The sequence below is a fragment of the Asterias amurensis genome, chromosome 19, assembly GCF_032118995.1.
Source record: "Asterias amurensis chromosome 19, ASM3211899v1".
Classification (NCBI taxonomy): Eukaryota; Metazoa; Echinodermata; class Asteroidea; order Forcipulatida; family Asteriidae; genus Asterias; species Asterias amurensis.
In genome coordinates this window covers 12,304,613-12,318,272 of record NC_092666.1, presented here as the reverse complement: position 1 = coordinate 12,318,272, position 13,660 = coordinate 12,304,613, and the positions used below count along the sequence as shown (strand labels likewise).

The window sequence follows — 13,660 nt, the reverse complement described above, 5'->3', positions numbered from 1 at the left end:
ACGCATTTGGGCTCTGTCTCACGCTCACACGCACAGCAACCATTTTCTCACGCGTTGGGGCCAGACCGGGAAAAAAATAAAAATTAACGACATGCATTGCCAAATCGCGCTCATGTGTACAAAAAAACCCGCAATCTACAATGTTTGCACAATCTTCAGATTGCACGCACTTTATCAGAATCATCATTATTTTGTACAAACTTTGTACAAACAGAGCACACATTTGCAGATTGCGCACGCTTTTGCTCTTCCAGCAGGTTCAGCTAAAATTCGGCAGAGTGCAAAACGCTTATTGCGCACAAGTTTTTCCCGATTCGTTTAGCAAATTCGTTAAATGCGCTCCACTAACGAAGACACAACAGGCAGAAGAAGTGAGCGGAGGATTTTGGACATCATTTTTAGTCGATTTTTTTTTTTAGTTTGGAAGGAAATAATCTGACACAATCGTACCTCCACATTAACCATCAACATCTCATGTGAACCTCATGTGAGTTTTAATTATTCTAAAGAGGTTTTTGATGCAGTTTGGAACACCTTTTTGTCCACAATTAAATGTCTGATTTTTTTTGTTATTTTATAAAATAAAATAAAAGTTGGGCGGCGATTTCGAAAGGCCTTCTAAAACGGGAAAAAAAAATCGAGGGGGGGGGGTTGAGCTTTGAAAAATCTCACGCATAGCTGGCCTCTGGACTTGGCATCTCTGCTGAAAAACTAACTCATTTTCATAGCTTTAGTGAGTTTATTTATCCCATACACCAACATACACATGTATAAATATGATCATCCATTTACTAAACAATTTTTAAAAGGCACATTGTTTTTTGTAAATATTATTTCAATTGAATTCAAAACCAAAGAGTTGAAGCCATAGGCCCAAGTTAGGCTTATCTATAACGAGTATATTATGTTTCCATAAAGCATGTATTCTTGCACCTTGGTTCACTCAAATGTGATTCTTGTATGCGTGGCTAACTTTTCCCTTTCGTTTAAAAAAAGAAAGAAAGGCGTTAAGCAATTCCCCTTTTCATATTAATATTTCATTATACTTTCACCAATTTGTGTTTAACTATTATCTTATATTGTTGGTTTTAAACCATACCTTCTAAATATGTAAACATGAGCTGAAATCCAACTGTCAAATGAAAACGTGCTTTTCAAACACCATGAAAATAAATAAAAACTTGAAAAAATACAATCTAAATACACTGAAAAGATATGTAAACAATTTAAACTAAAATAAGAACACAATGCATTTCTGTACGTTTTAAAGGCCCTGTTCACGTTTGGTAATTGTCAAATACCAGTGTTCACACTTGGTGTATCCCATCATAAGCATAAATAATTAGCCTGTGAAAATTTGGGCTCAAATGGTCATCGAAGTTGTGAGAAATAATGAAAGAAAAAAAACCCTTGTTGGACGACTTTGTGTGCTTTAAGATAGGAATAAAAGAGTTCTAGCTAGAAGTCTTTTATTATTTTAGTGAGCAAAACCTCTTTCTCAAAAACTACGTTACTTCAGAGGGAGTCGTTTCCCACAATGTTTTATACTATCAACAGCTCTCCAATGCTCGTTACCAAGTCAGTTTTTAAGTTAATATTTGTTTTGAGTAATTACAAAACGTGTACCTTCCCTTTAAACACTGTCTAAAAACTCTATAAAATTTAAAAATTTAAGTAGTACTAGGGATGTAAGTAGGGAAAAAGTTCCAATAAAAATCCAATCTGAGTAAGATAAATATTACAGGAATATTACAGAATTGGTTTTTGCTAACAAAACAAAAGCACTTTGCTAACAAAACAAAAGCACTTTATGTAATCCACCATATACATAAATTGACAAACCTGTAGAAGTTTGAGATTGATTGTCCATCATGGGTTGCGAGAAAAAAGTGAAAAACCAATTCACACAATTTGAACACAATGAACAAAACGCTCACTGAGCGATAAACTCCCGGCAGGAAAGAAAGTTTATTTATTTCTCATAAATTTTGACATTTCAGACAGAATAATTTCAAGGGATGTTTTCTACTATCATCGTTTTATGCAATTCTGTGTTCTTGACGATTTTCTTTCTTACCAATTCTGTAATATTCCATTAAGTACTGGTAAATATATTATTTATAAGGCACAGAAACCATGCGACCCTTCCAAAGGAGACTGGTATAAATCACTGATATAAGTTGAGGTCAAAGGTTAAAGTTCGTCATGCTCTACATCAGTCGGTTCATATGGTACGGTTGGTTGGTCTAGAATTCGAGCAAAATCTTTCAGCGTCTCGATGTCCATATCTTCAATTTCTTTCCGAGTTATGAATCCTTTTGATTGGGTGTCGAAGAGTGCAAATATCTGAAAAGGGAATAAAGAATATACAATTTTATTTGGTTTGCGGTATAACACCATGTGTATATCTACTTGCCAGGTAGAGTTTGTTCTTAAGAGAACTGTATTGCTATACATTCCACTACCGAGGAGTAGAGTTTTTTGGAAGACTTCTCAATTCTGAAAAGAAGCAACTGTCCTGCTTTTTTAACTACTACCCGGGCGTAAGGTTGAAAATCGGCTGGAACTGCTACTTTTGCTTATAGTTGAATGTATCCCACACCTTTTTATGGCCTTCAGGACTTGTGTGTCTGGCAACTTAAATACAAAAAACTACATATGAAACAAACCTAACAAACTAGTATTATCAATCTACCTCAACACTTTAAACAAGCCACCACTACATGTATCTCAAGTTTCAAGATTCTTCTCAAAACATATCTGTCAGTTCATTATACAATATACATAACTCTGAGTGCTTAGAGACTTTCTTTTGGAGGTGTTAGGCGCTATAGAAATGCAGTTGTTATTATTATTATTATTACCTCGTACGCTTCTATTGGTATATTTTCCATCTCAGCGGCTACTTCCTCGTCGTCTTCGTGAGTAATTCCTTTGAAGAATAAGCCAAACTGATGGGCCGATAGCTTGTCTGTCTCCCTCAGGAGAGATATTAGATCGTCTCGAATTCTTTCTGCATCCATGTAGCCGACCTCAATCAGCTAGAGGAGAAAATCAAAAGTAAATATCAGGGGCCAATTTCATACGGCTGCTTAAAGGCAGTAAGCACTATTGGTTATTACTTAAAATAATTATTGGCATAAAACCTTTTTTGGTGACGAGTAATGGGGAGAAGTTGATGGTATAAAACATCGTGAGAAAAGGCTCCCTCTAAAGTAACATAGTTTTCGAAAAGAAGTAATTTTCCACGAATTTGGTTTCAAGACCTCAAGTTTAGAACTTGAGGTCTCGAAATCAAGCATCTGAAAGCACACAACTTCGTGTGACAAGTGTGTTTTTTTCTTTCATAGTTATCTCGCAACTCCGGCAACCAATCGACCTCAAATTTTCACAGGTTTGTTATTTTATGCACATGTTGAGATACACCAAGTGAGAAGACTGGTCTTTGACAATTATCAATAGTGTCCACTGTCTTTAAAGACACTGGACACTACTGGTAGTTGTCAAAGACCAGTCTTCTCATTTGGTCTATCTCAACATGGGTTTTGATACATTTTGCGGATCAAGTGTTTGGCGATTCATGAATCCCTACTCACTCTGAATGAAGATGTTGTCAAACAATTTACCTGTAGAAGTTTCAGTTGCATTAATCAATAAGTGGTTGAAGACTGGACACTATTGGTAGTTATCAAAGACCCGTCTTCTCATTTGGTCTATCTCAACATATGCATAAAATAACAAACCTGAGAAAATTTGAGCTCAATTGGTGGTCGAAGTTGTCAGATAACTATGAAAGAAGTCACACGAAGTTGTTTGATTTCGAGTCCTCAAAATCTATTTCTGAGGTCTCAAAATCAAATTTATGGAAACGTACCTCTTTCTCAAAAACTATATGTCACTTCAGAGGGAGCCATTTCTCACAATGTTTTAAACTATCAACCTCTCCCCATTACTTGTTACCAAGTAAGGTTTTCTGTCCGTTGGGTGTGGGTTCGAATCCAAATGATAATCTTTGTTACCTTTAAAGACACTGGACACTATCAGTAATTGTCAAACACCAGTCTTCTCATTTGGTGTATCTCAAAATATGCATAATAATAATGAAAGAAAAAACACCATTGTCACACAAAGTTGTCTGCTTCCAGATGCTTGATTTCGAGACCTAAAATCTAATTGTAAGGTCTTGAAATCAAGTTCGTGGAAAATTACTTCTTTCCCGAAAACCATGTCACTTCAGAGGGAGCCGTTTATCACAATGTTTTAAACTACATGAATCAACAGCTCTCATTACCAAGAAAGGTTTTATGCAAATAATAATTTTGAGTAATTACCAATAGTGTTCACAGCCTTTTAAAACACTATAACTTCTTTAATTACCTTATCCCCCTTCTTATAAGTCCACATGACCCTGACCTGGGTCAGGTCAGTGTACTCAAAGGTCGCATTCTCACAATCTGATTTGTCGAACGTAGGGGCTGATGCAAACAGAATGGTGGCTGAAATACTACGCGAGTAGGACCGCACCTGGTGGAGATAACCTAGTGTGAAGAAACAATTATTTCAAAATCTCAATTACAAACAAAACTCGAGCTCTGGTACTCACAGGCTGTATACTCTCCAGGGAGCTGAGATGATTTAAGGAATGAATAAAGGCCCAGTGACCAGAGATGGATTTCACAAAACTTAAGACTCATCTTATCTGGAGTTAGGACGAGTTACTCGCCCTAATATTAGGACTAGCCTTAAGTTTTTAATATCTCCTAGGACTAGTCTTAAGTTATAAATAGTATTAACTCTTTATGAAATCGGCCCCATGAGTAATAATGTTGGAGCGCTTTAAGACGGGCTTCGGGTGTGAAAAGCACTATATAAAAACTGCTTATTATTATTATTTTATACAGCGCATATTAACGTATTGTCCCTATGCGCTGTTTGTAATTTCCTACATGTGTAGAGCTACGCGTTGAAGTATGAGACCTACTTCTTTTTAAAAATAAACTAGCACTATGACAGGAATGGTCTACAAAGTGCTGTGGAGCAATATGCAGCCAATCAAACCAGGAGAAACACCAGGGTGAACCGCTTTTCTTTACGATAATTGCACTGCGTTCTTTTACATGTTCACAACACACAGGACCTACGACTTCATGTCCCATCTGAAAGACAGCAATAATGGTAAAGTGGCTTCCTTTAAAATGATACAAGTGTCACTACCAGGACTCGAACCCACACTCTGCTGATCAGAAACACAAGAGCTTGAGTCCGGTATTCTTATCCCCTTGGCCATGACATGCCATGAGTTGCATTTATAAAGGCAAAAAATAGTTAACGGCCTGACGTTTCAACCCTAGCAGAGTCTTTCTCCAAGGTTTTGAGAAAGACTCTGATAGGGTCAAAACTATTTTTTGCATTTATACCATCAGTCCATTTGGTTGGTAAGTTGTTTGCAGCAGCTAATTCTATTTTCGCATTTATAAAGGATTAAAACAATTAATTGGTTTAAAAAAAATAAAGGTAGACATCTCACCTCCTGGAATAAAAATGCAATCGCCGGGTTTTAGTGTTGTCCAGCGCCACGGTACATTAGCTACATCACGGTTTTGGAACAAGTTGATTTGGTCGACATCCAGCTTAGAGAACCCTGAGCCGGTCATCAGATGCTGTTAAAGATTAGAACCAAATTAAGAACTTAAAGGCACTGGACACCTTCGGTAATTGTCAAAAGGCCAGTATTCTCACTCTGGTATCCAAACATAAAATGCATAAAATAACAAATCTGTGAAGATTTGGGCTTTAAGCCTGGTTCATACTTCCTGCAAATGCAAATGCGAAGCCAATATTGATGTCACATCTTTGTTTTCAATACGAATAATTATTCGTTGCGAATTTGTGACATCAATGATCGATTTAAAGGGTCTGAGTACTTTTTGTTGGACACAAAGCACAATATTACTTGCTGAGGTGCTGTAGTTTTTGAAAAATGAGTAAAACAAGTTGTGTGACTTGTTATTTTTGCATGTAAAACGTATTTTCGTGACATTGTTTTACTCGTTTTCTAAAAAACTGCAGCACCTCAGCTAGTAATACTTTAGGGTGAGCTTTCTACTATCATTATCTTCAAACGGTGTAAGTTTAATGTAAATCTGTGGACATTGTGTTTTGTGTTACAAAAAGTACCCAAATCCTTTAAAGCCATCGGACACTTTCGGTACAGAAAAAAAATAAAAGTTCACAGATTTACAAATAACTTGCAGGGTTTGTATATGGTTATGGAAAAAATATACCAAATTACTTCCGAAATAATTTGATCTTACCGGATCGTCAATGCGGAGTTCATGTGAGTATTTTGGATCAATCATTATGAAGTCTTTTCTTCCAGCTAGGAGGCAGTGTATGTTATGATCAGCATCATAATGGATGAGGGAGGCAGTTCCGCCGCTACTCATCCACAAATTGGTTTCCAGCAGACGTTGTTTGAACGTCCCACACAGAAGGCTTTCATGCACCTGTTGGGGAAAGTTAAAACTGAAACTGTGAAACCTTGAAACTTTCCAACTCTCTTTACATCATTCAAGAACAGTTTAAAAACTCATTCACATAGAGAAGCATTTAAAGACAGTGGACACTATTGGTAATTACTCAAAATAATTATTATCATAAAACCTTTCTTGGTAACGAGTAATGGGGAGAGGTTGATAGTATAACACACTTCAAGAAATGGCTCCCTCTGAAGTGACGTAGTTTTTGAGAAAGAAGTAATTTTCCACGAAGTTGATTTTGAGACCTCAAGTTTAGAATTTGAGGTCTCAAAATCAAGCATCTGAAAGCACACAACCTCGTGTGACAAGGGTGTTTTTTCTTCCATCATTATATCGCAACTTCGATGACCAATGGAGCTCAAATTTTCACAGGTTTGTTATTTTATGCATATATGTTGAGATACACCAAGTGAGAAGACTGGTCTTCAACAATTACCAACAGTGTCCAGTGCCTTTAAGTTAAGTTTATTTTTCTTATTATGTTATGCTACTTTTATTGCTTGTTGGCTGTTCTTTTCCAGAACATTGCCATGAGCCCCACTTGCAGCGGATACCGGCGCTATAAAAGTGTCCATTATCATTATTTAGACTCCTTCCCACTGCAGCGATAACGATAACGATAACGACAACGACGTAAAGAGAACGCATTCTATTGGTAAAATTGCTCCACGCAGAATACGCACACGCTCATTCAACCATAAGAATGCGTTTTCTTTGCGTCCTTATCATTATCGTTCTCGTTATCGCTGCAGTGGGACCAGGCCTTGTGGCCTGTAAAAGAATTTGTGTTTGAACCAGCATTGAAGCCACAGTGGGCGGTGCTGGGTGGGCCTGCCAAGCACTCCTTGAGCAAAATACAGACTTCCCCAAGATTGCGCTTCAGCAATGATGGCCACATATATTATGGCCACATATCTAAAACATTATTTTCTTTTTTTAAATCTGCTCGACCTTGTACTAGTGTGAGACTTGAACCGATGACCTCTAGATAAAATGTGCCGTATTCTACCAACTAAATTATTTAGCCCTATGTTGGTGGTCTCCCTATTTTGTCAGATACCTTTGTTCGGGGGTGCCAGTCAAAAGCCATACAACCGTTTGATAAAACCTGTTTGCAAAAATGCCAGTCATATTTTGTACACGTGTTTGTTTGCTGTTTTTAGTATTGGGTGAGTAAACATGTAACAGCTGTTCAAGGAAAAATCTGCCTTGTATGCATAAAGTTTATTGATTTATTCTATGGCAACGGTTGACAACAGGTGTGGAAGTACACGTGGCACACACAGATTTATACACTACCAATTGAGTTAATTAATTAAATTCTCTGTTATATTATTACAACAATTTATAACTTTTCAATGGGTGTTCTTGTATTTAAATTCTAATTCAATTTCCCCCAAACAAGGTTATCTTAAGTAATGTTGTCTCTGTTCAACCCAAAATAAATAAATTTTATTGAAACATTTTTTGGTTTAAACGGTCAAAACACAAAATGAACTATTTGATGCCCCAAGTCCCTACGATCCACAAAGCATACAAAAAATACTTGTTTTCTTTACCATGGACACAAGTAAATTTCTCTGTGAAATGACTCTTAAAAAGGCCTTTTGGTGGGTTGGAGTTCAAACCCACACATTGGTCTAAAATTGCTATAAAACAATATGAGCTGTAGGCCCAACCATGGCAATGGGCTATATTAAATTGAAAATGCAATTTTGTTTACTTGCACCCCAAAGCCCTTCCACCCACAAAGTATTATAAAAAAAAAAAACATGTTTTGACCATGAACTGACTCTTTATTGTCTTGCTTTTAAAAGGACACGAGTGTCCGGACTGGGACTCGAACCTACAATCTGCTGATCAGAAACACAGAGTTGAATTTGGGGCTCTTAACCACTCGGACACATCACTTCCAAACATGTACTACACGTGTACGTGTCCATGTACGCCTAATTGATTTGTATTAAAGGGTATAATATGTACTTTTTCCTAACAAAAAAAACACAATGTCCACAGATTTACATTAAACTTACACAGTTTGAAGATTATGATAGTAGAAAGCTTCCCTTGAAAGTTTACTTACTGAGGTGCTGTAGTTTTTGAGAAATGAGTAAAATTAATAATTTTCGTCTCAGTTTTAGCATGTAAAAACGTATTAACCAGTTATGTTATGGTTTTGGTATAATATCATAACTGGTTAAGAGGATTTTACATGCTAAAATAATTTTGGTCTCATGAGACCAAAATTATTTTGTGACTTATTTTTCTCATACTACACAACCTTAGTTAGTAATATTTGAAGGGAAGCTTTCCACTATCATTATCTTCAAACCCTGTAAGTTTAATGTAAATCAGTGGACATTTTGAAAAAGTACCCAAATCCTTTAATGTACCTTGACTTCATGGGACATCTCCTGTGGAATCAGAGACACAATGTAGAAACTCTCCGTCTGATAGCGCTTCAAGAACTCAGCAAACTTCATTCGCTTCGGTCGCACCTCTCTGTTCTCTTTCTTTCTCTCAACGATAACATCCAAATCTCCATAGCTTAAAAAAAAATGTTAAACAAGAAGAAAAACTAAAGACTTAATCTGGAGGTCCAATGAGGTTCAATTCCCACACCAGCCAATTTTTCTTTTTTCAACCCCAAATTAGGCTCTGAGACTTAGGCATTTGCTTTCCCACTTTCATGTCTAATGAGGACTCCGTATGGAAAAAATGTTTGAATATTTAAGAGATAAAGTGTGCCCTAAACATGCAAGGCCCAGAATTTCACAAAGGCCATGGAGGCAATGGCATCTGTTGCCCTGGTCTTGGCCTTTGTGCCCCTTCAAAGGATTCCAACAGTCTTACATAGATTTTCCAATGGAAGTGCCCTTTTTTAAATGAAAATGGCCTTGCCCTCTCATAGATAAAATTCAAGCCCCTGAAATGCTGTTATTATTATTCAGAAATTAGAATTAGCTGTTGCAAACTGCTTACCAACCGAAAGGATCTTTGTTATTGAAGCAAAAGAAATAGTTAATGGCCGGACATTTCGACCCTTTAGAGGTTTTTTTTTTAAGGCTAATATTACTATTAAAATAACAGGCCTTCATGCTTCAATTTGGAAAGGGCAACGGCACCAAAGAATTTTTTCCTTGGTCATTGGTAAATGCACTCTATGAGAAAATTATAAATTTCAACTGGAGGATGTCAAGGGCACCAAGGCAATGACCAGGGGCCAATTTCATAGAGCTGCTTAAGCAAAAAATTTGCTTAAGCACGAAAATAGCTTGCTTCTTTTCGGAAGTTACTGGCCAAAAATTCATGCCATAAACATTGCTTTGACTGGTATTTAGCTGTTGTTTACTTAGCCTAACAACTGAGTTGAGTCTTGGCTGGTAATCTGATTTTACTAAGCAAGGATTTTGTTGCTTAAGCAAAATTTTGTGCTTAAGCAGCTCTATGAAATTGGGCCCTGGGGGCATCACCTCCATTGCCCCAATGAAGTATCAGGTCTGCAAGGACATTTTAATTTTTGCAAAGTGCCCTTCCATTGAAAAATCTTTAAAGGCAGTGGACCCTATTTGTAATTACTCAAAATATTTAATAGCATAAAACCTTACTTGGTAACGAGTAATGGGGAGAGGTTGGTAGTATAAAACATTGTGAGCAGCAGCTCCCTCTGAAGCATGTGAAGTGGAGTAATTTTGGAGAAAGAAGTAATTTTCCACGAATTTTATTTAAAGACCTCAGATTTGTAATTTTGAGGACTCGAAATCAAGCATCTGAATGCACACAACTTCGTGTGACAAGGGTGTTTTTTCTTCCATTACTATCTCGCAACTTCGACGACCAATTGAGCTCAAAATTTCACAGGTTTGTTATTTTATGCATATATTGAGATACACCAAGTGAGAAGACTGGTCTTAGACAATTACTAATAGTGTCCACTGCATTTAAGTCTACAGGAAAAGTTTGTCTTGACAGGGGCAAAATGCTAGACCAGGACAAGTTGAGAAGTACAATTATAGTTTAACAGCTCACTGACGTACTTCTCTAGTAAATAGTCGTCGGTCCACTTTCTTAGAGCAGGGGACTCTAGAACTGCCTTGCGAAAGACGACTGGTTTCTTTTTGCTGACGTGGGATTCGTGAAACTGCGCTGGATGAAGGAATTCATTGTATTCGAAGACTCTTCCCTCTGGCTTTCTCTGATAACCTGAGTACAAAATAAATAAAAGATCAAACATTATTTTTTTTTTTAATATTTGAGCCGGGTGCTACATGTAGTAAGGCCACAAAAAAAAAAAAAAAAAAAAAAAAAACTGTTGATCATCTCAGCCTGCATCCTTTTTTGGGGCCGCATCCATTTTTTATTTTTTGATATTTTTGTTATTTTTTAATCCATCCTTTCAAAAGAACTGGCCTAGGGGCTTTTCCTGAATCTAACGTGATGCTCTCAAACACATGTAACCGTCTGTTTCAAAAACAAACATAGTGAATGCCTACCAGCGAATATGTTTAGTGTCATAATCCGACCCTGTTAACCTAGGTCCTCATGCAACAAATAGATATAAAGTAAGTTTGCGGTGGGTTCAAACCAAAGAATTGGTGGCCTGTTTGATTTGAAATACTTTGCGGCCCTCGTCGAAAAAAAAAAAAATGCCCTCATCCTCCTCTTTTTAGAAAAATGCGGACGATCAACAGGTAATTTTTTTTTATTTGGCCTAAGTAAGAGCAAATATTCAACTCAGGTAGGATTTTTTGTTCTGAAATTGCTGTGAACTTAATTATTTCACGGTGAAAGGGTAAAGGAAAAACCACAAGCAAGCAACTTGGGTGAGATTCGAACCCACAACCTTCGCAATTCTCAGTGTCTTAAGCTAGAGTATACCTACATTTTTTTTTCACAGAAACCGGGAAAGTTCCCAAATATATATATCAGATCATTCCAGGTAGGACATGTAGGATACAGTCATTCTCAAACAAATTTTTTCCCAAGAACTGTCATCTGGTGGAACTCACTCCCCGGCAACATCATCACCTAGAAACTACTTCTAGAAACTATAAGGCTAAACTATAATAAGGCTCCCCCAGGGGAGCCTTATACTTATAGTTTCTAGAAGTACTCTCCATCCAACTAGTTGCGATAACGTAACCCTCCTCCCGACGGCCACCAGGCGGCTGTCGGGAGGAGGGTTACGTTATCGCAACCTACTCTCCAACCAACAGTAGCTTCCAAACGCAACCTCAAAACTATTTATATTCTATTTATAGAGTATTAATAATTGCTATTGTTGTTTTTTTTGCGTAATAAAATGCATTGATAATTTGTTTTTGAAATGGTCTATAAAATAGGCCTAGCTGGTTTTATTTATTAAAATGATTTATGTCCTCACCAAAGGGTCTGAGATGTCCAATAGGTACAGTCGAGCTGGCTCGTTGCTTGGGAACATTCGGAGGGAACTCAATTTCTCGTTGGTCTTTTGGAAATTCAATCCCACACACTACATCGTAGTAGACGAATGATAGAATCACAAACACTGGAAGGAGCAGTTCCAACACATGGAGTTCCATTGTTTATTCGTAGTCGTACACAAAATGAATTCTTTCTAATTACAAATGGAGACGATTGCAGGACATTTGGCGAGTCAAAATGGAGAGAGAGAGTTTTTGCGTGTCTGTTAAGTGTTGGTCTGGTTCGGAATAAACGTCACTGTAGTGTAAAATCACCATTCAGTCAGTTCAGTGTAACTAAACTAAACTAAACTACTCTCAGTCTCATTTTAAATCGTGGTTTTACATCTGATCTCTTATATTAACAGATCGATAAGTTACCCATACAGTGTCCATTCCTGAAATCACACGTCACACACCACCACAGCACAACACCACTGATTGAACTGGAACAATTAATGTAATTAGAATGAAACAACATGTGTTTTTGTTGATATTCACTCACACAGAAAGTCTGTGATTTAGCGCCCTCTTCCCACGTCTGCCGGCGTTCAAATGATAGCTATTAATCGAACCACAATCTCAGACTTGAAATTAAGTCTATCGTGTGTATGGGATAGGGCGCCCTCGCTCGCGAATACTCCACGTGAAATCTCCAGGATGCTTGACGGCATTGGGTCGATTTCCTTGCTCTATGATTTCTCACACCTACCTAGATGTTGTTATTATGTCAAATAATAATTTTATGAAACCTAATTTGCATTATGAGGAAAGAATTCGTAAATGTCAAAAGGCTTTTTTTTAGTCGTTGCAAGGTATTGACATGTGTAGGAACGGCAGTTCAACCTGTGCTCTGACCCCCTATGCAGTGGTGTGTTAATTTCAATTCCACAAACTCTTTCAAAAATCTTTAAATAAACACAGGCTTGTTAAATCTGCCATGGGTCTTCATAAGTACTGTAAAACCACGCCTCTTTTACGTGGTTTGAATTTATGCAAGATCAACGATATTTTGTGGACATTTTCAGCTTTTCTAATCAATTGTATGCATATTTTTAACACTTCTCCTAACGGGATAGGTATTTTTTATGATGCCCACCTTTTAAATTGCGAGGCAAGCGACAATTTTACTTATTCGAAGAATACATTATTTGATAGAGTTAAAAACAGTTTTAGCTTGCACAAAGATTGTTCGCTGCTAAAGCCATTGGACCCTTTCGGTACAGAAAAAAAAAAGTTCACAGATTTACAAACAATTTACAGGGTTTACAGAAGGTAATGGTGAAAGACTTCTCTTGAAATAGTAGTCCATGAAATGCTTTACTTTTTGAGAAAACGGTAAAACAATATAAATTCTCGTTAGCGAGAATTACGGATTTGTTATAAACACATGTCATGACACGGCGAAACGCGCGAAAACAGGAGTGGCTTTTCCCGTTATTTTCTCCCGACTCCGATGTCCGATTGAGCCTAAATTTCTACAGGATTGTTATTTTATATATAAGTTGTGATACACAAAGTGTGGGACTTGGACAATACTGTTTACCGAAAGCGTATAATGGCTTTAACTGCATTATTGATCCTTCTTGCCGAGTGTAAAAACAGTTTTTTTAGTTTCTTGAATGTGATGACCTCGATACTCTCGGTCGGCTGCTCAGATTGTTCTGACAATCCCTTTAA

The 13,660-nt window shown here is 37.1% G+C and overlaps 1 protein-coding gene across 1 annotated transcript; it reads right to left on the bottom strand.

Moving 5' to 3' along the window:
• Positions 1 to 990: 990 nt before the first annotated feature.
• LOC139951706 (uncharacterized) lies at positions 991 to 12,499 on the bottom strand. Its single transcript, XM_071950729.1, has 8 exons — positions 11,923 to 12,499; positions 10,577 to 10,742; positions 8,933 to 9,086; positions 6,315 to 6,506; positions 5,528 to 5,660; positions 4,378 to 4,538; positions 2,865 to 3,041; positions 991 to 2,346 (listed from the first exon to the last, which is right to left on the bottom strand). The coding sequence occupies exons 1-8, from the start codon at positions 12,098 to 12,100 to the stop codon at positions 2,194 to 2,196; spliced, it is 1,314 nt and encodes a 437-aa protein (XP_071806830.1). The 5' UTR covers positions 12,101 to 12,499; the 3' UTR covers positions 991 to 2,193.
• Positions 12,500 to 13,660: the final 1,161 nt, after the last annotated feature.

Coding starts and splice junctions, on each gene's coding strand:
- LOC139951706 (XM_071950729.1), bottom strand. CDS start 12,100: ATGGAACTCCATGTGTTGGAACTGCTCCTTCCAGTGTTTGTGATTCTA. Junction 6,507..8,932: donor AGATGTCCCATGAAGTCAAG/GTACATTAAAGG, acceptor TTTCCCCAACAG/GTGCATGAAAGCCTTCTGTG. Junction 2,347..2,864: donor TACCAATAGAAGCGTACGAG/GTAATAATAATA, acceptor TTCCCTTTTCAG/ATATTTGCACTCTTCGACAC.